Here is a 26467-nt window from a genome sequence, read left to right on the forward strand (position 1 = left end):
GGCAGCGTCCGCTTTCCAAACCTTCAGCCAGAGCTCCCTCCTGACGGAAACTGCCAGGGCGGAGGAGCGTGCAATAAGGGCTCCCGCATCAAGGGAGGCCTCACAAACAAAATTCCCGGCCCGAACAATAAGCTGGGCCAAGGAACGCAGGTCCTGGATAGGGACGTCCGAGTCCAACTCCTGTTCCAGCTGCGCACCCCAAGCAGAAATTGCTTTCCCTGCCCAAGCAGAGGCAAAAACCGGTCTGAGAGCAGAACCGGAGGCAGCAAAAATGCCCTTAGAAAGGGTCTCCATGCGACGGTCCTCCGCTGACTGAAGAGAGGACCCGTCGGGAACAGGGATGGCCGTGTTCTTTGACAGCCGGGCCACAGGGGGGTCCACCTTGGGTGGGGAAGACCATGTGGCCACGACATCTGCTGGAAAAGGATAGCAAATGTCCAGCTTCTTGGGGTTGACAAAACGGGCGTCCGGGCGAGCCCAAGCCTTAGACACCACAGAGGAGAAATCAGAGTGGATTGGAAAGACTTTTGAGACCTGCCTGGGTCTGATAAATGAGACGCTAGCTGCGTCCGAGCTAGGGGGATCATCCTGCACCTTAAAGGTGTCACGAATATCAGAGATGAGTTGACCCATCGCTGAGGCTAGCTTGGACGGCAGGGCCGAGTCCATTTCCAAATCTGAAACCGCCAATTCACCTTCAGAGAGCGAATCCTTTGGAGAGGAGAGGCTCGTCTGGGTGCGCACGCGTGGCGGGGAGAGGGAGGCATCCGAGGAGGAGGCTCGCTCTACTCTAATACGCTTCTGAGAGTGCCTAGCTCGGGAGGGGTCACTAAAAGAGAGTGAACCCGCTGCAGCGGCAGAAGCGGTGGACCCGGAGGGCGCGACAGTAAGAGTGGCGTCCTGCGGGGTAGGCGGCCTGTCTATTAGGCGGCCCACGACATGAGTGAGGCTTTCCACGGCCTGGGACAGGGATCTAGCCCAGTCAGGCGGGTCAGAGGCAGCAGGGAGCGACACAGCGGGCGACTGAGGCTGCGGTGGAGCCCGGCATGCAGTACAGTGCGGATCAGACTGCCCCCGGGGAAAGGGTTCCCTACAAGCAGTACAGGCATGGTACCAAGGCTTGGCGGCTGCAGAAGGGTCTGACATGGTGGAACAAAGATGTTGCACTTAAAGTACTGTGGCACGGAGGGGGTTAAAAGTCCTACCAGACCCGGATGATGCAAGCGGCAGCGGTAAGGGAAACAGACTGAGGAGGCTGTGGAGGAGAGGCAGCAGCACCGGCTTCGGATCGCACTGCAGAGAGGATTCCACGCAGCACTGTGCGATGAACCCGGAAGTAGCGGAGCGCATGTAGGAAGCTCCGCCCCCTCTCTGCCGCTCCGAAGCAGAGCCGCGCGCGCGCGGCAAAATGATTTTAACCCCCAAGGATCATGAAGTGCCGGCCTGAAATGGCGCCGTTCACGCCAAGAAAGCGGCCCCCTCCGCGCCTGGATGTGGCAGACGGCTTGCTTTTTTCCTGCAGCCGTCCCCTGAAGGTAGCGTCCCTGCCAAGGACCTGCCCAGATAAACTCCCCTGCCCGATAACGGTCCCGATATATGCCCGGGGGGGGGGGGGGGGGGGGGGAGGGGTGGTGCACGATGTAGCAGTGGCCATGTAGTAACAGTGGCCATGGGAGCCCAGGAGGCCTGTAGCAGCGGTGGGAGGGAGGAAGGGGAGGCTGGAGCAGCCTGTCTCACCATACGCTGTCTTCACCCTCAATCCATCCAGCGGGGTCGCCCCTTCAGCTCCTGGCACCGCAGTGGCAGGAAGCCGGGGGAGGGACTTGGCGTGCGGGCGACCCTGAGCTGGCGGGACGCAGGGGAGCGAGGCTGCCCTGGTCCACCTTGTCTTCTGTGGGGGAGGCGGCAGTGCGGAATTACCGGCACTGGCGCAACTCAACCCCGGGAGAAACAGAGGGGTCTAATGCGCCTCTGTTGTCCCTGTAAGTAGAAAAAACCGAATTAAAAACAACAAATACGCAAAAATAAAAAATCATAGGAAAACAACCCTGCATAAGCAGGGGGTGTCTTGCCTCCTTGGACACTAAGCAAAAACTGGCAGTCTCTTCTCCAGGCTGAAGGGTATAGCTGATGGAGGAGGGGCTTACAGCTTTCACTTAGTGTCACGCCTCCTAGGGAGCAGAGCTATACCCCATGGTTTCCTGTGTCCCCCAAGGAATATGGGCGAGAAAAATGCCTGATCAGTCAGAAAAAATGACACGCGTTTGCATACAGTTTGCCTGATCAGGCAGTCAGTTCAGGCAATGGAACTGCCTGCCGGAATCAAACAACGCAAGTGTGAAAGTACCCTAAGGCTACTTTCACACTTGCGGCAGAGAGATCCGGCAAGCAGTTCCGTCGCCGGAACTGCCTGCCGGATCAGGCAAAATGTATGCTAACTGATGGCATTAGTAAGACTGATCAGGATCCTGATCAGTCTTAAAAATGCCTGATCAGTCGAAAAAATGCATTGAAATGCCGGATCCGTCTTTCCGGTGTCATCCGGCAAAAACGGATCCGGCATTTATTTTTTCACCTTTTTTTCAGTCTGCGCATGCGCATACCGGAAGGACGGATCCGGCATTCCGGTATTCTGAATGCCGGATCCGGCACTAATACATTCCTATGGGAAAAAATGCCTGATCCGGCATTCAGGCATGTCTTCAGTTTTTTTAGCCGGAGATAAAACCGTAGCATGCTGCGGTTTTCTCTTTTGCCTGATCAGTCAAAACGACTGAACTGAAGACATCCTGATGCAAACTGAACGGATTACTCTCCATTCAGAATGCATGGGGACATACCTGATCAGTTCTTTTCAGGTATAGAGCCCCTGTGACGGAACTCTATGCCGGAAAAGAACAACGCAAGTGTGAAAGTAGCCTTAGCTGACCATGGTTTTGAAAATTTTACCCAAAGGGTGACTAGTCAAGTTAAAATATTTTGGCTATGGTTGGCTGAAACCGTGTCCTGCTTCATCAGCCAAATTCGGCAAATCATTGGCCACTGTGCGCAAGTGCATTGCACGTTTTGGGTTTTTTAAAGAAGTGTTTGACTGGCCTGTATAGTGTAGCATGTTGCTGGTGGGATCTTTATATGATGCATGCACCCTATGGTTTTATAAGCCTTGGCAGCAGCTGACTGACACTATAAGGCTACTTTCACACTTGCGGTAGAGGAATCCGGCAGGCAGTTCCGTTGACGGAACTGCCTGCCGGATCCGACAAAACGTATGCCAAATGATTGCATTTTAAGTCTGATCATTCCTATGTAAAAAAAATTTTTAAAAAATGCCGGATCTGGCATTCAGACAAGTGTTTTTTTGGCCGGAGATAAAACCATAGCATGCTGCGGTATTATATCTCCGTCCGGAACAGTCAAAAAGACTGAACTGAAGACATCCTGATGCATCCTGAACGGATTGCTCTCCATTCAGAATGGAGGGGGATAAAACTGATCAGTTCTTTTCTGGTATTGAGCCCCTAGGACGGAACTCAGTGCCGGTAAAGAAAAACGCTAGTGTGAAAGTACCCTAAAAATGGTTATAATTCAATCCTCATGACTTTGAGGGCATTAACCATCAGGGCTTGCTTTCTTGAGCCTCAACCACAGCTGTGCGGCTGCTGGATCCCATTGCCTGCTGGAGCGGTGTGGAGGCGTGTCGGTCGCCGCACGGCTCTGCGCCATGGTTAGAGTAGGTTCCCACTTAAACAAGAGGCATCCTTGTCGCGGTAAGTGGGCCTATGCGCTTTGATCAAACTGTATACTAATTGCCTCTTTATAGTGCACAGCAAATGATTGATAGCATCGCTGTATAGCCATGTTTTATCATAAGAAATGCTGATAATTGAAAACAGTTGTATATCAGAAGCATAGGTATGAGGATGTGCGATTTAGAGATTCTCTCCACATATCCCCACAAATGACTACATGCCCATAAGGATCTAGGAAACAGGAGTACTATTATTTTGGGTGCCTGGTCTCCGATGCCTGCTATCAAAAAAAAAAAGGGGGGGGGGGGTGTATGCCCAGTCAATCTTCATTAAAATGAATGGGAGATACAAAAAACTTAGAAGAGAGCATCCCCATTAATACGAATGCAATGTCAGACATAGATTATGGAGAAGGGTGGCAGCATTTCTGGAACAAAAGCATGCGCTTGTTTCTTACAACTTTGGCAAATTGGACATTAAGACTTAAAACTTACTAAAAAGTTCCTGGGCGAAAAATGGTTCCATGTGACTCGTTCGACTTGCCCGCTAAATCTCCATGTTCTGTGGTTTTCCTGGGGACTCCTGCAGTCGTACAATATTGCAGACCTACAGAGAACACCAAAGAAGAGTTAGACCAGGTATAAATATTATTTGGCTGCAGGTATCCAGGACAGAGCTAAACAGCCTGAATCATGCTGCTGGAACCCCACAGAGAACAGCTGTAATCTGCTGCAGTGCCACCAAAGGAGAAAAGAAGTATTACACGGCACTCATTGAAATGAATAGATTTTCTGTGTATTGCATGATGTGCCCATTTCTCCAGAATTGTAGAATTTAAAGGAGCTTTCCAGGGTAATATTTAAAAAATAGATTAAAAAGAAAAAATAATCAATACTCACCATCACAGATTCTCCACCACTGCCATCCTAATGCTGCCCCGCTCCCACTTCTCTCTACTTCTTGGACTGCCTGCTCACCGTTGTGGCCAGTCACTGGTCGAGCAGGAAGTCCAAGCCATTTGCTGTGCATCGAGACCAGGAGCAGGAAGTGGAGCACAGAGGAGAGTTGAGCAGCTTGGAGATGAGTACTAATTTTTGAGTATTATTTTTAAACCATTCCACTAAAATGGAGAGCCAGTGTTTAAGATTGCTTCCCACTCTAGTGGACACACAAACCATCTAATAAATCTAGATTAAGGCCTCCTGCACACGAACGTGTGAGCCCCGTGGCCGTGCTGCGGCCGCATTTTACACGAACACCGACCATGGGGCAGCCGCAGGGGATCGCGGACCCATTCACTTTAATGGGTCCGCGATCCGGCCGTTCCACAAAAAGATAGAACATGTTCTATCTTTTTGCAGAACGGAAGTACGGGACGAAACCCCACGGAAGCACTCCGCAGTGCTTCCGTTCCGCACCATTCCGCATCTCCAGATTTGCGGACCCACTGAAGTGAATGGGTCCGCATCCGTGATGCGGAATGCACATGGAACGGTGCCCGTATATTGCGGATCCGCAAATGAGGTCCACAATACGGCAACGGGACACCTACGGTCGTGTGCAGGAGGCCTAAATGGCGGATATTCAGAATAAAGGCAGTCCACTTGATACTACATCTCCCAGCAGGCCATGCCTAAGGTAGTCAGGAGCTAGACTAGGAGCACATGAGAGGGATAGTCTGATAAACGAGGGTCTGGATACTCTGCGGATTTTCCTCCTTGATTAAGTTTTACCAAGTCTCATTTAGATGCTGCATAAGAAAATTGCAGTGACACTGTAGCAGAATAGACCTCCAGTGTAAATTTTAAAGCAATCCTCCAGTTTAAAGAGGAAAAAAAAAACTAACAGAACATTTACCTGGTGCCATCCTTTTCATCTTTTTAGCTGCAGATTCACAAATTTCCAAGCTCCTCTTCTGCCATCCAAGATGGCCGCACCACTTCTCAGACTACCTGATGCATGCTGTGCATTTGGTTATCCAAGGCACTTCCTGCTGCCCTTGGATTGGCCAGCACTGATCATGTGAACAAAGCTAGCCAATCCAAGATAAGGGCTGGACAAGTAGGAAGTGGTTTCGGCTACCGATGCACAGCGTGCATCTGAGGAGTGGTACAGCCATCTTGGATGGCAGAGGAGCCCAGGAATCTGCTGATCTGCAGCTAAAAAGATTTAAAAGGAGATTTGTAGGTGTTCTATTCCACAGTAAATGTGATTATTTTTTCTTGAACCACAGGGTCGCTTTCAATCTACAAAATGTTGATTAATGTAGCAGAATTTTGTGCTAATTGCTCAAAAGCAATCGTACTCTAGAAAAGACATCACAAGCTAACCCCTTTTTCATCTAGAAACAATGGCGAGCAGAACTTTACATTGCACGTTCCTTGACTTTAAAGTTTATAGCAACCTGAACAGAAGAGTACAGAGGAATCAGGACCTGGGCGAGCAGCCATGTCTCAAATGAAACTACAACATCGCAGAAGAAAAACAAAAGGGCTTTGACAAAAAGGAAACTTATCCCAGAACTGCAAATCCTCAAAGACTTGAGCTTCAACTACAAGTGTGTCTGGGCACCAAGCATCAAAAGATAATTGACTATAAGTGCGTACGCACGACGCATTTTAGACACGATGCTTCCGAAATGCATGTGTCGGGGGAATGCAGACGTGATTTATTACATCGCTCATCAAAAAATAAAATTCACATCCCACCAAGGGTTCAGCTGCATTAGATAAATGTTCTAAAAACACCACCACATGCCCATCTGCTGCAGAGCAAGAAGAAGTCCCTGATGTACCGCCGTTCACATTCTCAATGTACTCTGTGACAAAAAGTCAGATGATGAAACTGGATTCAAGGTTCGTTCAGCACGACAGATGGCCTAGGCTATTTCCGTAGCATTTTACTGGACTGATGGCGGTTTTGCCTTTGGTTATCCATGACAAGGTTGCTACTATGAAACTGAAATTAATATAAACTTGGACATGTCACAATTAAGTTGCATTAAAAGACTTGAGAGGTTCTCTTCTGTCAACTGGTTAAAGGGGCTCTCCAACTTTGACAATTCCTTTTTGTGTACCACTTCCATAATTGATCGGGGTTAGTTGTAATCTATGGATAATTAGGCAGCAAGTGATCCATTCCCCTTCAGCGTCACCACTGGGGAAATTAAGTATTACACAGTTACTTTGACCCATGACACATCCATCAGGTGGTACAGGACAGCCAATTGAGACGTTTCAGCACATTGACATACCCCCTACCTTATAAATAAACCTGATATGGCCGCCATTTTACATTCAGTGTTTTGCCAGTGTAGGGAGAGGTTGCTATGTGGAGCAGGGACAGGCTGACTGAAATGAATAGGCTGCCCTGTAATGCACAGACATGCTGAATTCCCCGGTATGAGACATGCTCTTTGTAGCCACTTTTAATATTAAGGGGCTAACCCACATGCGAAATCAGCAGCAGCAGCCGCCTCAGATTTCTACCACATATGTCCTGTGAGAGAGACCTGAGAAAATCTGACAGACTTGCTGCACGTGAGTCTATCTGACAGATTGTTCTGTTTCTTATTGTTGTGGTTTTGGGCAGGATCCCACCTCCCCACAGGTTCTGCTCATTAGCTATTTAGTCGTGCTATTTATACCCGCCTCTCCCTATAGCCCTTGCGGTTTATATTTGCTTATGGAGTTCTCAGCTGGCATTTGGTGGATCTCCTGCTCCCCGTCCGTCTTAAGCCAAGTCCTACTCCTTCTCTTTTGTTGTGTGTTCTGGCTAGGCCTCAGGAAGATGCTGGTTCCTGCACCTAGCGCTAGGAACCGGTCGTCTTATCTCCAGCTCCCTAGCTGAGGGTTTGTTTCAGTTTCAGCTAGGCTTAGGTTCCAGCGCATAAGCACTTCCACCTTAACGATTTGCTCATGTTGTCAGCAGTCAGGGAAAGGCTCAGGGATTGTCAGGTGGTGACCTTTCCCTGTTCCCTAGCTGTGGGGCCTAGCCTGGTGTTTTGTTGCTTTTGTTGTATTTGGTTTGCTTCCCTTCCCTCACCTACCGTGACAATATATGTCAGATTTAATTTCGACTTGCCAACATACCCCAATAATCTGAATGCACCTGTAAAGAAGCAATCCCATAATATCATTTTGCACGGTGTTTCAATGATAGAAGAATGTACTTTACTTGTCAAATGATCCAGAGATTAGCGTCTGTGGCTCAAAGGGGTGGAACTGTAATGTCTGAACCTGGAGAAAAAAGGCAAATGGTCTTAAAAACCAGGAATAACATCACAAGTATACGCTGTCAGGAGAACATTTAACGTTGAACACGAAACTCTTTCACTTAAAGAAGTCCTGTATGGTAAATACTTGGAATCCTCATAAAGTAACAATTCTGGAGATTTTTTTTCTAAGAATTCTACATTGTCCCGTTCCTCTGTAATTCCTCCTGGAGGGGTTTCAATAATTTGCATTAACATTCCTCTTGTCAAAAGGATGAGTACCTGCACAATCCAAGACTGCTAGCTCTGATTGGAAAACATGAGAAAGTGAAGGGACATGCCTCCTTAAAGAGGTTGGCCCATCTCAGACAGTGATGGAATAGGATATGCCATCAAGGTCAGATAGGGTGCAGGTTCCAAAGATGGGGGCACGCGCAGTGTACTCTCCCTTCACTGCTATGTGGAGAGTACACCACATATGCACGGCCACCTCTCCATTCACCGGTATGGGACTGCAGGAAATAGCTAAGCCAGAGCTTGGTTTTTTCAGAATTCCCATAGTGGTGATAGCGCTTGCGCGGTGTACTCTACTTCACTTTGGAGGGGGGCTGTTCTGGGACCCGCACCTATCTGACATTGATGGTATTATCCTAGCGATCCTAGTGATATGCCATCAATGTCTGAGATGGGAATTCTCTGGTTTCACAATGAATTTTTATTTTTCGTCTGCCTAAACACCACATATGTACCTGTCTGAACAGGAAATTACCCATTTCCTCAGCTGTTTTTTTTTCACCAAACGCACCATGCTTTGCTCTGTAATGTTTCACAGGGCTTGTTCTGCCTAGATAACATGGAGAGAGGAGATGTAGGGGGCATGCCTACTGCATACAGAATGGTGTGACAGGTGGAGCAAGCCCTGTGAAGCACTACAGAGCAGAGCGCGCTGGGTTTTGTTAGAAAATTGAGCAGGAAGCCATGACGGCAGGATGCAGTGACGCCGAGAAAAGGGTAAAAATATAAGTTCTAACGCTACTAACAGCTATATGGGGGAAAAATATGCAGTGTTTGGGGTACTCTGGGCAGATAAAAGGCATTTATTAACAAAAGGGGTTTTTCAAACATCTTCAGGAGGACTGACAGGCGACAGCATAATGCAGAGTTCTATGAATGGACGCTCCGTAAGTTTTAAGTGGAACGCAAATAGTTAAAAAGACATATCTAAAGGACTACTACTAGAGAGAAATCACAGCCATGCAGATAACCAGTGCCTGTTAATAGGCAATTGACAGCGGCATGACCACCTGAAGACTAAACCCACCACCAGACTACAGGACCCTATTACAGAAGTCTACATTTTTCAGGTAGGCAGTTATGAAGGCAAGGGCACATGTACCCCCCTACAGACCGCTCACTTTAGCCTCCTAACCCTGCATACAATCACCCTCCTCACAGTTTTGGAATGGTGCTACCATTTTAGCAGGTTAGGGATAGAAGCCAGCACCAAGTAATGCTGATTGTATGGGGTTGAGGAAGGCTCCCCTTGTCACTACATGAGGAGGTTGTAATTTCTATAACTGTTCTTTCCATTTTTTAAATACCGTTCAACATACCATAGAATGGCGATTACCTTGTCTGTGTGCATTGTAAGGCTGGCAGCTGGTTTACCTACGGACAGATCCCAAAGTAGAACTGTATTATCTGCTGAGGCACTCGCCAACACATTTCTGTCAGGGAAAAGAAAAACCGTAAGTTTCTTTTTCATGAAAGGGTTTATCCGGGATTTTGATATTGGTGGCGTATCCTCAGGATGGGTCATCAATATCAGATTGCCAGTGGTCCGAGTCCTGAGACCCCCACCAATCAACTGTCTGAAAAGGCTGCGGTTCAGTGACATCACCATACATCAGTCACATGGCCAAGGCGCAGCGCAGTCCCATTCTGAGCTGGTATACCAAGCACAGCCGCTATACAATGGAAGCATAGGCCATCAATATCAAAATCTAAGATATCCCCTTTAAAAGCAGACATCCAAATAAAGACATATCCCATCCTCAGGATAGATCATCAATTTCAGATTGGTCGGACTCTTGGCACCCCCACCCATCAGTGGTGGTACAGGGTAATTACAGCTGTTCATCCCAACTGATGTAATTGCATGTAATGAAAAATTCAATATAGCTACTGAGTTTTTCCATAAAATGTATTTGTATAGTGCCGCAGGCTGTTTGTTCTTTTCCTTATTTCGCTGTCCACCTCACTGAGGTGGTCGCACATGCTTGATTCCATCATTCAATTGCCGCCAGCCTTATCTACTATAAGAAGCTATGGAAAATGCAGGAAAACAGCTGCAGCAGAAAGAATGCACCCTTGAACTGCTAGCCTAAAGGAGAATCTAGCAGAGCAATTGGAGCAATGAATGGGGAGAGATCTGGATCCATGAGATATACAGGGCTGGTTATAGTTTTGTCATGTACTATATGATGTCCAATTTTTTTTTCCCCCCATAAATCATGGAATAACTCTTCAAACAGAACGGAATTGCCTAAAATGTTCAGGAATTACATTATGTGAAATTAACACCTTTACTGTTCAAGTTACAATGAACTGGGAAATTCCGTCCAGTCAATAAATCACAGTCTATTAAAGGGAGATGCATCTGCTGTTATACATTAAGCTTGCACTTCTTGTTATGGAACCACCATGTCAATCAATTGGTTTGACTTTGGTCTAAACCTAAGGGCACTATCCTGGCAGTCCCCTGGTATTCACTCTTTAACCCCTATATACTGTAGGGGTCTGGACTTCATTGCAAGAGAGCAACCAGGCCACTATCTCTTGGAGCAGTCCCCGACGTGGTTGATAGCTGACCGATGGGGTCACAGACACCAGTGCGGGGTGCCAAAGAATCTGGCAACTTAGATAGTCTGTAACAGGGCGAGGTCAGTATGATAATCAGACACCATTCAGGTCAGTCAGCGGAGGGACAATATGGGTAAACTGGCAAAGGTCGGTACAGGGGAAGACAAAATGATAGCACATCTTTGCAGGGAACTTAGCAAGCTAAAGAACCTTACTGATCAGGTACCCTCTCACTGGGAAAGGTGCACAGTGAAGCCCTTTAAGTGCCAAAGTGGAAGTGCGCGAAAGTCCGATGGGTGAAGGGAACAGGCTGACTGGCAAGCAGGTCACAGACTGCGGGAGGAGACAGAGCAGGTCCGGGCCGGGTAAGTATATCAGGGCAGCAGCGGCTTGCTGCTAATAATGTAAATCCCAATATTTTAGACATTCCACCCCTGATGTATCTTGTAATATCCTTCTCAGCCTTCTGATTACACTGCTGCTAAACAAAGCAAAGACACTACTTACCGGATTTGTTTATTCCATGAAAGATCCAGGACGGCATCAGAATGGCCTTCCTGAGTTTCCTGCGATGAGGCCCCCTGGTTAAAAAAAAAACAAAAAAAAAACACACATGGTTATGGCTTTACTCTGAGACTCCGTTTTCAGAATGTATTTTTAGAATATAGCACTGTGCTTGGTAAGCTGCAAGGACATTGTGGTGCAACCCAAAGCTCCAATGAGCACTACAGCCTTCCCAAACAGCTGAACGTCAGGGTGCCAGGAGTCAGACTGTTGCCAATCGCATACTGGTGACCTATTCTGGTTGCCAATCAGCTGTTTGAGAAGGTAGCGGCGCTCACAGTAGCTTTTCCTAGGCCAGTGACAACATGTTCATCGGTCACATGGCCTAGGTCGGGGTAGGCAACCTCCGGCTCCCAGCTGTTGTGAAACTACAACTCCCAGTATGCATACTTGCTCTGCTCTTCTAAGAACTCTCATAGAAATGAATGGAGCATGCTGGGAATTGTAGTTTCACAACAGCTGGGAGCCGGAGGTTGCCTACCCCTGGCCTAGGTGCAGCTCAGCCCCATTGAAATGAATGGGGCTGAGCCAGATACTAAGCATTGCCACTATACAATGTACAGCACTGTGCTTGGTAAGCAGGGAGAAGGCAGTGGCGGTCACAGGAGCGCCGATGCCTTCTCAAACAGCTGATCGGTGGGGGTTCCAGGTGTTGGACCTCCACCGATCAGATACTGATGATCTATCCTGAGGATAGGTCATCAGTATAAAAGTCCTGGAAAACTCATTTAACACCAGGAGGCCTAATGAGAGTATAACCAAAACTCCATGGAGACCGGGTTTTGTCCGGCCACACTGGCTTCATATACAAGGAAGCCTGCCGAGGTACTGGATGTAAGAACGATGAAGGTCAACGATGGCATCTGCGTTCTAATGATGACATCTATAGGTAGCTAATGGGAATATGAAGTCCAAACTAGGTTGTTATAGATTTCTTCTACTTGAAAAGAGATGTCATGATTATATTAGGGAACTGAATAACTAACAATTCAATGATAAAATGATGTTATAAGAAAACCAGAGGTCCAATGCCAAGTAGATGATCTGACATATAAGTGTGCACTAATATATATATATATATATATATATATATATATATATATATATATATATATATATATATATATATATATATATATACACACACATTCTGAAGACTTACTACAATTTTCCAATTCATCCATTACAATAGTACAATACAAGTAACTTTGTACATGTCCCATATTTAGACTCTACATACAATACACTTTAGTATAAAGCATCCCCCCACCACCACCAGCCGAGCAACTCAATTCATCCAGCCCTTACATTTGCCTTCAATCTGTTTCCCATCACATGCAGTAACCACATTGGTATTTACTAGCGATTCTGCTTTTCAGTTCCATTAACCATCAGATGAAACTGGTCCTAAATGGGTTGTATTGGGGGTGCACCCCTCATGCAATTACCTTCTTTCCTTTCTTTTTCTTCTTTTTCATTTGTTTGCTTCCCAGGGAAAAAACGGGCTCTAAGCAGTCAACCAGATCGAGGTCCCAGACGTCAATGACGGGCGTCATGTTACCGACAGCTACATAGTTTCCTGGTGAAATGCAAGTCAATAGACGGTGCCAATAATGAGAGACTAGAAATTGTAACAGTCACCAGTCTATGGCTATACGAACTACAAATACAAGGAAATGCCATTAAAGTGAACGTGGCATTAGAAAAAGACGTATTGTTTAAATCACAGTTTTTGGCAAATTTTTTATTTATTTTTTTACTTTTCCATGTCACCATCTACACTCACCTAAAAAATTATTAGGAACACCTGTTCTATTTTTCATGAATGCAATTACCTAGTCAACCAATCACATGGCAGTTGCTTCAATGCATTTAGGGGTGTGGTCCTGGTCAAGACAATCTCCTGAACTCCAAACTGAATGTCAGAATGGGAAAGAAAGGTGATTTAAGCAATTTTGAGCGTGGCATGGTTGTTGGTGCCAGACGGGCCGGTCTGAGTATTTCACAATCTGCTCAGTTACTGGGATTTTCACGCACAACCATTTCTAGGGTTTACACGTAGAATTAAGGCAGTTCTGAAGGCAAAAGGGGGTCCAACACCGTATTAGTATGGTGTTCCTAATAATTCTTTAGGTGAGTGTATATTTAAAAAAATAAAATAAACTAATATAATCCTGCAATTTTCCCACTGGCCATTAGGTCTAATATGTCATGATTTCATGTTCTGTACAGGTAAAGGACAAGTAACACCTCTACAGTGGATATAAAAAGTCTACACACCCCTGTTAAAATGTCAGGATAAATCAAGATAAATCATTTCAGAACTTTCTCCACCTTTAATGTGACCTATAAACTGTACAACTCAATTGAAAAACAAACTGAAATCTTTTAGGTAGAGGGAAGAAAAAAATATAAAAATAAAATAATATGGTTGCATAAGTGTGCACACCCTTAAACTAATACTTTGTTGAAGCACCTTTTGATGTTATTACAGCACTCAGTCTTTTGGGGTATGAGTCTATCAGCATGGCACATTTTGACTTGGCAAGATTTGCCCACTCTTCTTTGCAAAAACACTCCAAATCTGTCATATTGCGAGGGCATCTCCTGTGCACAGCCCTATTCAGATCACCCCACAGATTTTCAATCGGATTCAGGTCTGGGCTCTGGCTGGGCCATTCTAAAAATGTAATCTTCTTCTGGTGAAGCCATTCCTTTGTTGACTTGGATGTATGCTTTGGGTCGTTGTCATGCTGCAAGATGAAGTTCCTCTTCATGTTCAGCTTTCTAGCAGAAGCCTGAAGGTTTTGTGCCAATATTGACGGGTATTTGGAACTGTTCATAATGCCCTCTAGCTTAACTAAGGGCTCTTTCACACTTGCGTTGTCCGGATGCGTCGTGCACTCCATTTGCCGGAGGTGCCCGCCGGATCCGGAAAAACGCAAGTGAACTGAAAGGATTTGAAGACGAATCCGTCTTCAAAATGCGTTCAGTGTTACTATGGCAGCCAGGACGCTATTAAAGTCCTGGCTGCCATAGTAGGAGCGGGGGAGCGGTATACTTACAGTCCGTGCGGCTCCCAGGGCGCTCCAGAATGACGTCAGAGCGCCCCATGCGCATGGATGACGTGATCCATGTGATCACGTCACCCATGCGCGTGGGGCGCCCTGACGTCACTCTGGAGCGCCCGGGGAGCTGCACGGATGGTAAGTATACTGCTCCCCCGCTCCCCACTACACTTTACCATGGCAACCAGGACTTTAGCGTCCTTGCAGCCATGGTAACCATTCAGAAAAAGCTAAACGTCGGATCCAGTAATGCGCCGAAACGACGTTTAGCTTAAGGCCGGATCCGGATTAATGCCTTTCAATAGGCATTAATTCCGGATCCGGCCTTGCGGCAAGTGTTCAGGATTTTTGGCCGGAGCAAAAAGCGCAGCATGCTGCGGTATTTTCTCCGGCCAAAAAACGTCCCGGTCCGGAACTGAAGACATCCTGATGCATCCTGAACGGATTTCTCTCCATTCAGAATGCATTAGGATAAAACTGATCAGGATTCTTCCGGCATAGAGCCCCGACGACGGAACTCTATGCCGGAAGAAAAGAACGCAAGTGTGAAAGAGCCCTAAGGCCCCAGTTCCAGCTGAAGAAAAACAGCCCCTTGGCATGATGCTGCCACCACCATGCTTCACTGTGGGGATGGTGTTCTTTTGGTGATGTGCAGTGTTGTTTTTGCGCCAAACATATCTTTTGGAATTATGGCCAAAAAGTTCAACCTTGGTTTCATCAGACCATAACACCTTTTCCCACATGCTTTTGGGAGACTTCAGATGTCTTTTTGCAAAATGTAGCCTGGCTTGGATGTTTTTCTTCATAACAAAAGGCTTTCGTCTTGCCACTCTACTCCATAGCCCAGACATATGAAGAATACGGGAGATTGTTGTCACATGTACCACACAGCCAGTACTTGTCAGATATTCCTGCAGCTCCTTTGATGTTGCTGTAGGCCTCTTGGTAGCCTCCCAGACCAGTTTTCTTCTCGTCTTTTCATCAATTTTGGAGGGACGTCCAGTTCTTGGTAATGTCACTGTTGTGCCATATTTTCTCCACTTGATGATGACTGTCTTCACTGAGTTCCATGGTATATCTAATGCAGGGGTGCACAACCTGCGGCCCGGGGGCCACATGCGGCCCTTGATACTATTCTGTGTGGCCCCCAACCATCTTGTAACAGACATGTACGTCTATGTCTTGTGGCTGCTCACATGTATTTTTCATGTATTTCTCCCATTAGATGGGAGTCCTGGAAGTGTAACTAGACATTAATGATATAAATTGTGTGTTCAATATGCCATAAGTACAAAATTTCAGTTGTTAATACACCTTTAAATTTTAATTTCGGCCCTCGTCATTGGTTCAGTCTGGCAATGTGGCCCCCAACCAGGGAACGTTGTGCACCCCTGATCTAATGCCTTGGAAATTCTTTGTACCCTTCTCCTGACTGATACCTTTTAACAATAAGATCCCTCTGATGCTTTGGAAGCTCTCTGTGGACCTGAACTTTATTTGGGGTTAATGAGAGGCACTTTAAATGATGGCAGGTGAATGCTGACTCCTATTTAACATGATTTTGAATGTGATTGCTTAATTCTGAACACAGCTACATCCCCCAGTTATAAGAAGGTGTGCACACTTACGCAACCACATTATTTTAGTTTTTTTTTTTTCTTCCCTCCACCTAAAAGATTTCAGTTTGTTTTTCAATTGAGTGGTACAGTTTATAGGTCACATTAAAGGTGGAAAAAGTTCTGAAATCATTCATCTTTGTCTCATTTTTTTACAGCATAGAAACCTGACATTTAACAGGGCTGTGTAGACTTTTTATATCCACTGCATATATATATAACAGGATCCATCATACACAATAGGTGATATCACAGTTCACCTACTCCCTCCTGACCTCTGCACACGTCACAGAGCATAAACATGCCTAGGAAACTCTCCCATAAGTCAATAGGGTCAGTAGATAGACAGACTAAAAAAGAAAAATCACCAAAAAATGTAATACAATAGGTAATTTTCTGATGACACGTTCCCTTTAAGCTGCAACTACCGTATTTTTCGCTTTATAAAGACGCACTTTTTCCCCCCAAATGTAGGGGGGAAATGGCCATGCGTCTTATAAAGCGAATACTAGTGAACGCTTCATTATGGAAGGGCTCACTAGTATGCTTTAGGGAGTGAAGCGCTTGTAATACTTCCCCTCCCGGTCTTCATTCTTGGAGCCGGCGCTGCACTGTCCTGACCCCGTACAGCGTCAGAACATAGTGCGCGCACTATTACCTGACGTTGCATGCAGTCAGGTGACAGTGCAGAATGGGCCGGAGAAGACAGGGGAGCGCGACTTCTAAAGAGACCGCCGGACCCATAGCTTGGCTGCGGCGCAGGAGAGGTAAGAGAAGTTATTTTTTTTCAGTCTGATGGGGGTCTGAAAGAAAAGGACTGATCTGAGGTCTGATAAGTGTCTGACATGGAGGGCTGATATAGGGGTCTGATGTGATGTCCTGATATTTATGGGGGTCTGATGAAAAAAAAAATGTCCTTATTTTCCTCCTCTAAAATCTGGGGTGCGTCTTATCATCGGATGCGTCTTATAAAGTGAAAATACGGTAGTTAGTCCAGAAAGTCTGGTAATCTGGTGGGACAAGTTGTACTTTCTAACTTCAGCATCTTATATTGCATATGATGTAGTGGGAAGCAGGAAAAAAAAATTATTTTAAAATGGTGTGGAATTGGAGGAAAAACACAAAAATCACCACCACAATTCTGCCCTCGTTTTATAAATTTCATTTCACAGGGTTCCCTATGTGGTAAAATTGACCTGTTACTTTCATTCTCGGGGTCAGTAACGATTACAGCAATACCACATTTATATAGTTCTTTATCCAGTTTTTTTTTTTCTTTGCATTGCCATATTCTGACCCGAAGTGCTTTATTATAGTTACACCTATTGAGCTATGTGAGGGACAACTTTTAATTAAATGTTGAAGTGAAAATGAGGAAAACCCATTTAAGTAGCAAAGACTACAAGTCAAAAATGAAAGGAGAAAGGTTTAAGGTATAAGTAAAACCACATACACAGTCCAAGGTAAGCTGCTCACTGAGTACGGGTATGCTATTAACCCCTCAGATCAAAGCCCAGGACTGTGTACATACAAAGGGAGCAGACTAGTAGCTGGAAATCAGGGGGGTGGGAACCTAGCATTGAGCGCTCCCCCAGTATATAACCAGTTACTAAACTGCAATGTATTAGTATGGGTCTGCTGCCCTTTGACTGTAAATTACACTAGGCTACCTGTATGTGGCGCTATTTACATTGAAGCTGTCTCCTATCTCTGCAGGATGGGCAGCCTGGCTCGACGCGTTTCTTAGGCCGTTAATAATTATACAGCCAAGTCATCAGGAGCTATTACAATTAGACAGACATACAAACAAACAACAAGTGCTGCCCGTTCTGGTACATAGCGTGCAGACACGTAGCCTACGCCACTGGGATGGCACGCTATGTACCAGAGCCTGCAGCACTTGTTGTTTGTTTGTATGTCTAATTGTAATAGCTCCTGATTAGAGTTGAGCGAACCCGAACTGTAAAATTCGGGTTCGTACCGAACTTTAGGGTTTTCAGCGCCCGGACCCGAACATTTACGTAAAAGTTCGGGTTCAGTGATTTTTATGGCGCTTTTTGAAAGGCTGCACAGCAGCCAATCAACAAGCGTCATACTACTTGCCCCAAAAGGCCATCACAGCCATGCCTACTATTGGCATGGCTGTGATTGGCCAACTGCAGCATGTGACCCAGCCTCTATTTAAGCTGGAGTCACGGAGCGCCGCACGTCACTCTGCTCGGATTAGTGTAGGGATAGGATGCTGCTGCTGTGAGGGAGAGATCAGGGAGAAATCTTATCAAGAACTGTTTTTTGTACTCAGCGATCTACAGCAAAAGTGTTTTGTGCGTCCGGGCGGCAGCGCTCTCAGGTCTCTATTGGCGTCATCTCGTGAGACCTGAGATTTCCTGTGAATGCGCGCTCACAGGAGCACGCGTTCACAGGATTGCGCAGTTCACAAGTTGAACTACAGCATGCCAGTGCTGATCATTGGCTGGCATGCTGTAGATTTTAAAATAACCAATCAAATAGGTATATCAGACGCTATTTTGTAAATAGGGTCTGATATACCTGCTGCCTGGTCCTCTGGTGGTTCCTTTTGCTTGGATCGACCACCAGAGGAGACAGGCAGCTCAGTAAGTAGCACCAAACACCACACACACACACACACACACACACACATTACACCCCCCACACCTGTCACTTATTAACCCCTTATTAACCCCTGATCACCCCATATAGACTACCTGATCACCCCTGTGTCATTGATCACCCCCCTGTAAGGGTCCCTTATCACCGCCAGTTACTTAGCTACTTGTTAGGTAGTTAGCGCCCAGCCCACCGCACCGCAGTCACTGATTAGTTGCTGATTAGCGTCATCGCTGTCGCTAATCAGCACTAGTACTATATAGTATCTGTAAGTGATCAAGACTGATCGCAATCAGATCAATATCAGTACATTAGGGTCACCTTAGGCTCTACAAAAAACAGTGTTCACCCGATCAGGCCTGATCTTGTGCGCACACTTGCGTTCAGTTCACCCCACCGCAGTGACAGTATTTTTTTTTTTTCTGATCACTGCAAAAACACTGTAAAATCGCTGCAGCGCTATAAAGATAACTTTTGAGCTTTCTGGATCTTTATCTTCGCAAGCACTCCTTTTTACTAGGCAGGTGTGCTCTTTTTCCTGGGTAGTCTCAGAGGAATACCCCCTAAATTTAGTTAGCCCAAAATGTCAAACAAGGGGTATTCCGCTGAAGAGGCCTACAGGATTCTGGCCGTGATGGATGAAAGCGATGGGGACGCCTCACCCGCTGAATCCAGTGGTTCAGAATATGAACCTGTAGACAGCAGTGACACTCTAACCGCTAGTGAAGATGACGAGGTTGAGGTCCCTGCTATGGTCAGGCGTACCCGACCCCATGTCAGTGTTCTGCATACCCCGCGTGATGAGCCTCATTTGCAGCAGAGTGGTGCTAGCGCTGATCTTTTTTATGGTGCGGCATAAACCAGCAGCGCAGCACATCCTGGACCTTCTACCAGCACTGCCGTATTCCCTGGTGAAGTGGCACCAGAAGGGCAGTTCAAGCTGGTACGGTGGCACGTGCAGTAACTCCCCCGTCGCAGCCACCACGTTCACAGGCCCGTAGAGCCCTTAGTCTCCCAGAGGTGCTGGCAAACCCAAATTGGCAATCCCCTGCTTCCGCCGCACCCGTATTGCCCCCTTTCACCACCCAGTCTGGAGTTCGCGTGGAGACCGCTCATTTAGGATCAGCCCTCGAGTTTTTTTAAAAGTTCTTCACCGCAGATCTCAATGACTTTGTTGTGGCAGAAACCAACCGCTACGCCATACAGTATATAACCGCCAATCCGGAAAGCTTCTATGCCCAGCCTTTCCAGTGGAAACCTGTGGCGAAACCAACCTCGCCACTGGGTTTTGGAGGGGCCTGGCTGCTGGCCTCTTGCCCCAGGATTATGGGCCCTCTCATCAGCCAGGCCTCATTTGGACTAACTTGAACTCTCACCCCCACGAATTAGACCAGGGTTCAAGTTAGTCCATCACGTTTGGTAATTGTATTTTGTGGATTGCGTCTCAGACAATGTTCATTGTGTTAGTTAATTGCGTCTCAGACAAATGCTCATTGTATTTTGTTTATTGCGTTACAGATAGAGGGAAGGGGATTTTGTGTACAATTGCTGGGAAGGTTGAATACTGTAGGTACATGTGATTGGCTGTTTTTACAAAACCCTGTGGGTGGTAACATTGTTGGGAGATGTGTATAAAATGCTTGTGTGTTAAAATAAAGAGAGTTCCTGTTTTATACCTTCATGAAGTCTTGGCTCATGTTTGGGGGATGGAATAACTACACTCTTGGGGATTGCTATATCACAATACTCCCCTGAGTATAAGCTCTTGTAAGAGCTTGCTCCTGGTTCCTGTCTCTGGATTTAGGAGCGGTTCACCCACTGGAAGCTGAAGCAAAGTCTTGGGTCCAGCGTGGGTGGAGGACGGTGAGACCCCAACCAAGCTGCGGCGGTTCGTGGGGTCTGCAGTGCTGACGGTGTCGAGTGGAGTGCTTGGAGTCCTCTGGAAGCACAAGGAGCATCTATCGACGGAGGTACCCGGTCGGGGTGCTAGGCGTTCCGTTACATAGTCACAGTTTCCGAATTTAAAATATTTTTGGGCCTTATACTCAGCATGGGTCTAACTAAAAAAAATGTATTGCGGTCCTATTAGTCTAAAGACCCAATACATTACATGCCCATGTTCTCTGCTGCAATGTCCAGGGCACGTTTTGAGGTCATCATGCGCTTTATGCATTTCGCTGACATTAAAATCTATCATCCAAGAGGCCACCCTGCTTATGACCGGCTCCACAAAAATTCGGCCCCTCATAGACCGTTTGTCATCCAGGTTTGCAGATGTGTATACCCCCAATCAGAACATCTGCATAGACGAGTCCCTTGTACATTTTACCGGGCGCCTTGGCATCAAACAGTACATCCCCAGCAAGTGCACCCGGTATGGGGTCAAACTGTATAAGCTCTGTGAAAGGGCCACAGGCTATACATATCGTTTTAGGGTCTATGAGGGAAAAGACTCAAAACTGGAGCCGGTCGGATGCCCTGACTACCTGGGGAGCAGTGGCAAGATTGTCTGGGACTTGGTGTCACCCTTACTCCACAAGGGGTACCACTTATACATTGACAATTTTTACACAAGTGTGGCCCTCTTTCGGCACTTACATATAGTCGGAATTCAATGCTGTGGCACCGCGCGACCTAGTCGCCGGGGCTTCCCCCAACGGCTCGTTAATACCCGACTTGCACGGGGGGAGAGGGCTGCCTTTTGTGACCAAGAACTTCTCGCAGTGAAGTGGAGGGACAAGAGGGACGTTTACCTTCTGTCCACCATTCACGCAGACACGACAGTACAAATTGAAAGGGCAACTGGAGTCATTGAGAAACCCCTCTCTGTCCACGACTATAACCTTCACATGGGAGGGGTGGACTTCAATGACCAGATGTTGGCTCCCTATTTAGTGTCCCGCCGCACCAGATGCTGGTATAAGAAGGTGTCTGTTTATTTAATTCAGTTGGCTGTCTATAATAGTTTTGTTCTCTACAGTAAGGCTGGGAGAACGGGATCCTACTATTGGCAGTAGCCATGCCTACTATTGGCATGGCTGTGATTTGCCAACTGCAGCATGTGACCCAGCCTCTATTTAAGCTGGAGTCATGTAGCGCCGCCCATCACTCTGCTCGGATTAGTGTAGGGAGAGGCTGCAGCTGCTGTGAGGGAGAGATCAGGGAGAAATCTTATCAAGAACAGTTTTTTGTACTCAGCGATCTACAGCAAAAGTGTTTTGTAGGTGCAGTACACAATTTTTTTAAGCCTGCCCTAAGCCAACTACTGCTAAAAAACGAACTTTTTTTTCTTCAGTTACTCAATATCAATACATGATCGGCAGCCATTTTATAAAACGATAGTGCACCAGCACAGGCTATCTGCAAGTCTGCAAGTCCAGAAATAAAAATTTTTGCTTACTGGGGTAAAAAAAAAAATCTGTTAAATATAGTGCACATCTGGGATTACACGTGCATAAGTGACTGTCACATTTAGGCCACAAATACCGCTGTCATATAGAGTTTTAAAAAAAAAAAGTTGAGTGCAATACCCTACATCAGGGTTTTATTGGCGGTTAATTATTTTTAACAGACTTAACCACTTTTTACTTTGCTTTGTGAACGCTAACTATGAGGCAAACATCTAATAAGGGACGCGGTCATGGTCGTAATAGTGGTGTTGGTGGAGCCTCTGGTGCAGGGAGAGGACTGCCACAGCTACACGTCCTCCTGAACCTACTACCTCAGGTCCCAGTAGCCGCCAGAATCTACAGCGATATTTGGTCGGGCCTAATGCCGTTCTAAGGATGGTAAGGCCTGAGCAAGTACAGGCGCTAGTCAATTGGGTGGCCGACAGTGGATCCAGCACGTTCACATTATCTCCCACCCAGTCTTCTGCAGAAAGCGCACAGGTGGTGCCTGAAAACCCATGCCCATCAGTCACATCACCCCCGTGCATATCGGGGAACCTGTCTGAGCCTCAAGTCAAGCAGCAGTCTCTTATGCTGTTTGAAGACTCTGCTGGCAGGGTTTCCCAAGGGCATCCACCTAGCCCTTCCCCAGGGGTGGAAGACATAGAATGCACTGACGCACAACCACTTATGTTTCCTGATGAGGACATGGGAATACCACCTCAGCACGTCTCTGATGATGACGAAACACAGGTGCCAACTGCTGCGTCTTTCTGCAGTGTGCAGACCGAAAAGGAGGTCAGGGAGGAAGACTGGGTGGAAGACTATGCAGTGGACGATGAGGTCCTAGACCCCACATGGAATGAAGGTCGTGCCACTGACTTTCAGAGTTCGGAGGAAGAGGCAGTGGAGAGACAGAGCCAACAGCGTAGCAAAAGCAGGAGCAGGGTGCAAAAGCAGAGCAGCCGTCGCCAAAACAGTTCGCCTGCTACTGGCCACCGTCACCAGGGACCGAGCACACCAAAGGCAGCTTCAAGGAGTTCCCTGGCATTGCATTTCTTCACACAATGTGCTGACGACAAGACCCGAGTGGTTTGCACGCTGTGCCATCAGAGCCTGAAGCGAGGCATTAACGTTCTGAACCTTAGCACAACCTGCATGACCAGGCATCTACATGTGAGACACGGGGTGCAGTGGAGTAAGCACCTTCAAAACCAAGAAAGGGCTCAGGCCCCTCCTGCTCTCTCTTCTGCTGCTGCCTCGGCCTCTTGCTCCGCCTCCGGAGGAACGTTGGCACCTGCCACCCAGCAAACAGAGGATGTGCCACCAACAACACCACCTCCGTCACCAAGCATCTCCACCATGTCACACGGAAGCGTTCAGCTCTCCATCTCTCAAACCTTTGAGAGAAAGCGTAAATTCCCACCTAGCCACCCTCGATCCCTGGCCCAGAATGCCAGCATTTCTAAACTGCTGGCCTTTGAAATGCTGTCATTCAGGCTGGTGGAGACGGACAGCTTCAAACAGCTCATGTCGCTTGCTGTACGTCGTTCCCAGCTGCCACTACTTCTCCAGGAGAGCCGTGCCCTCCCTGCACAACCAAGTATCGGATAAAATCAAGTGTGCACTGCGCAACGCCATCTGTGGCAAGGTCCACCTAACCACAGATACGTGGACCAGTAAGCACGGCCAGGGACGCTATATCTCCCTAACTGCACACTGGGTAAATGAAGTGGCGTCTGGGCCCCAGGCAGAAAGCAGTTTGGCGCACGTCCTTCCGCCGCCAAGGATCGCAGGGCATCATTGCCTCCTGTTGCCTCCTCTTCCTACTCGGCTTCCTCCTCCTCTTCTACCATCTCCTCATCCGGTCAGTGACAGACCTTCACCACCAACTTTAGCACAGCCAGGGGTAAACGTAAGCAGGCCATTCTGAAACTGATGTGTTTGGGGGACAGGCCCCACACCGCGCAGGAGTTGTGGCGGGGTATTGAACAACAGACCGACGAGTGGTTGCTGCCAGTGGGCCTCAAGCCCGGCCTGGTGGTGTGCGATAATGGGCGAAATCTCGTTGCAGCTCTGGGACTAGCCGGTTTGACGCACATCCCTTGCCTGGCGCATGTGCTGAATTTGGTGGTGCAGAAATTCATTCACAACTACCCCGTTATGTCAGAGCTGCTGCATAAAGTGCGCGTCGTCTGTGCGCGCTTCCGGCGTTCTCATCCTGCCGCCACTCGGCTGTCTGCTCTATACAGTGTAACTTCAGCTTTCCTGCTCACCGCCTCATATGCGACGTGCCCACCAGGTGGAACTCCACCTTGCACATGCTGGAGAGACTGTGCGAGCAGCAGGAGGCCATAGTGGAGTTTCAGCTGCAGCACGCACGGGTGAGTCGCACTGCGGAACAGCACCACTTCACCACCAATGATTGGGCCTCCATGCGAGACCTGTGTGCCCCGTGCGCTGTTTCGAGTAATCCACCAACATGGCCAGTGGCAATGACGCCGTTATCAGCGTTACAATACCACTTCTATGTCTCCTTGAGAAAACACTTAGGGCGATGATGGAAGAGGATGTGGCCCAGGACGAGGAGGAGGAAGAGGGGTCATCTCTAACACTTTCAGGCCAGTCTTTTAGAAGTGGCTCAGAAAGAGGATTTTTGCTACAGCAGAAGCCAGGTACAAATTTGGCCAGCCAGGGCCCACTACTGGAGGACGAGGAGGAGGAGGAGGATGGGGATGAAGCATGTTTACAGCAGGGTGGCATCCAACGCAGCTCGGACCCATCACTGGTGCGTGGCTCGGGGGATACGGAGGATGCAGATGATACGCCTCCCACAGAGGACAGCTTGTCCTTACCTCTGGGCAGCCTGGCACACATGAGCGACTACATGCTGCAGTGCCTGCGCAACAACTGCAGAGTTGCCCACATTTTAACGTGTGCGGACTACTGGGTGGCCACCCTGCTGGATCCCCGTTACAAAGACAACGTGCCGTCCTTAATTCCGTCACTGGAGCGTGATCGGAAGATGCGCGACTACAGGCGCATGCTGGTAGACGCGCTCCTAAGAGCATTCCCGACTGACGCCGGGGGACAAGTGGAAGCACAAGGCGAAGGCAGGGGAGGAGGAAGAGGTCGCCAACGCAGCTGTGTCAGCGCCAGCACCTCAGAAGGCAGGGTTAGCATGGCCGACATGTGGAAAAGCTTTGTCACCTCGCCGCAACAACCGGCCCCAACTGCTTATATGGAGCGTGTTAGCAGGAGACAGCATTTGAACAACATGGTGGAACAGTACCTGTGCACACGACTACACGTACTGACTGATGGTTCTGCCCCATTCAACTTCTGGGTCTCCAAATTGTCCACATGGCCAGAGCTTGCCCTGTATGCCTTGGAGGTGCTGGCCTGCCCTGCAGCCAGTGTACTCTCTGAACGTGTATTTAGCATGGCAGGAGGCGTCATTACAGACAGACGCAGCCGCCTGTCCACAGCCAACGTGGACAAGCTCACGTTCATTAAAATGAACCAGGCTTGGATCCCACAAGACTTGTCTGTACCTTGTGCAGAATAGACATTTATACCACCATCAAACATACATTCTTGTACTCAAGTCAAGTGCAATGATTCTTTGTTTTATTTTTTATTTGTCCCAATATTTTGGGGGCTAACTACCCCAATAAAAAATAAATAATACATTGTTGGCTACCTCCTCCTCCTCCATTGCTGCCTCAACCTACAACACCACATTCACCGCCTCCTCAACCTCCGACCATATCCACCTCCTTCTCTGAGTTGCAGGTTAATCATTTGTAATTTTTAGTTATTTTATTTCATTTTAAGTTATTTCCCTATCCACATTTGTTTGCAGAGCAGTTGCCATGCGCTTAAGCACATTTTACTGCCTTTTACATCCCTCTAGCCTTTTCAAGGTCTATTTTAGAGCCATTTTAATTTTTAAAAAAGTGCAAATTTTAGAGCCCTAAATTGAAAGAATTCGTATTTTCAATTGTCGGGTGACATTTTACCATTTTTGGCATATACAAACCCCTGCTGTGCCTGGGTGACAGGGGCCTAAATCTCTCAAAATCCTCTGTGGTATTGCTGGGTGACATGAACCCCCTTTTGCCGTGAATGAACCCCTGCTGTGCCTGGGTGACAGGGGCCTAAATCTCTCAAAATCCTCTGTTGTATTGCTAACACAAATCAGTGTTGGCTACCTATTCCTCCTTCACCGCCGCTTCCACTTACACCGCCACGTCAACCTACACCGCCACATCCACCCATCCACTGCCTCCTCAACCTCCTACTCCTAGATCCAGATTGTTATTTTAAATTTTTCTGTATTTTATGATATTTTAAGTCATTTCCTATCCACATTTGT

General features: G+C 47.4%; 1 protein-coding gene across 1 annotated transcript in view; it reads right to left on the reverse strand.

Annotated features, from left to right (window-relative positions):
* Positions 1-26467, reverse strand: part of PWP1 (PWP1 homolog, endonuclein) — an 88971-nt gene that overhangs the window by 20007 nt on the left and 42497 nt on the right. The window contains exons 7-11 of the mRNA XM_040439403.1: positions 12837-12967; positions 11332-11405; positions 9593-9689; positions 7926-7987; positions 4244-4355 (exon numbers count right to left, since the gene is read on the reverse strand). Of these exons, the coding sequence (XP_040295337.1) occupies positions 4244-4355; positions 7926-7987; positions 9593-9689; positions 11332-11405; positions 12837-12967 (476 nt within the window). The remainder of the gene's footprint in view (positions 1-4243; positions 4356-7925; positions 7988-9592; positions 9690-11331; positions 11406-12836; positions 12968-26467) is intronic.

The sequence above is a fragment of the Bufo bufo genome, chromosome 1 (assembly GCF_905171765.1).
Source record: "Bufo bufo chromosome 1, aBufBuf1.1, whole genome shotgun sequence".
Lineage (NCBI taxonomy): Eukaryota > Metazoa > Chordata > Amphibia > Anura > Bufonidae > Bufo > Bufo bufo.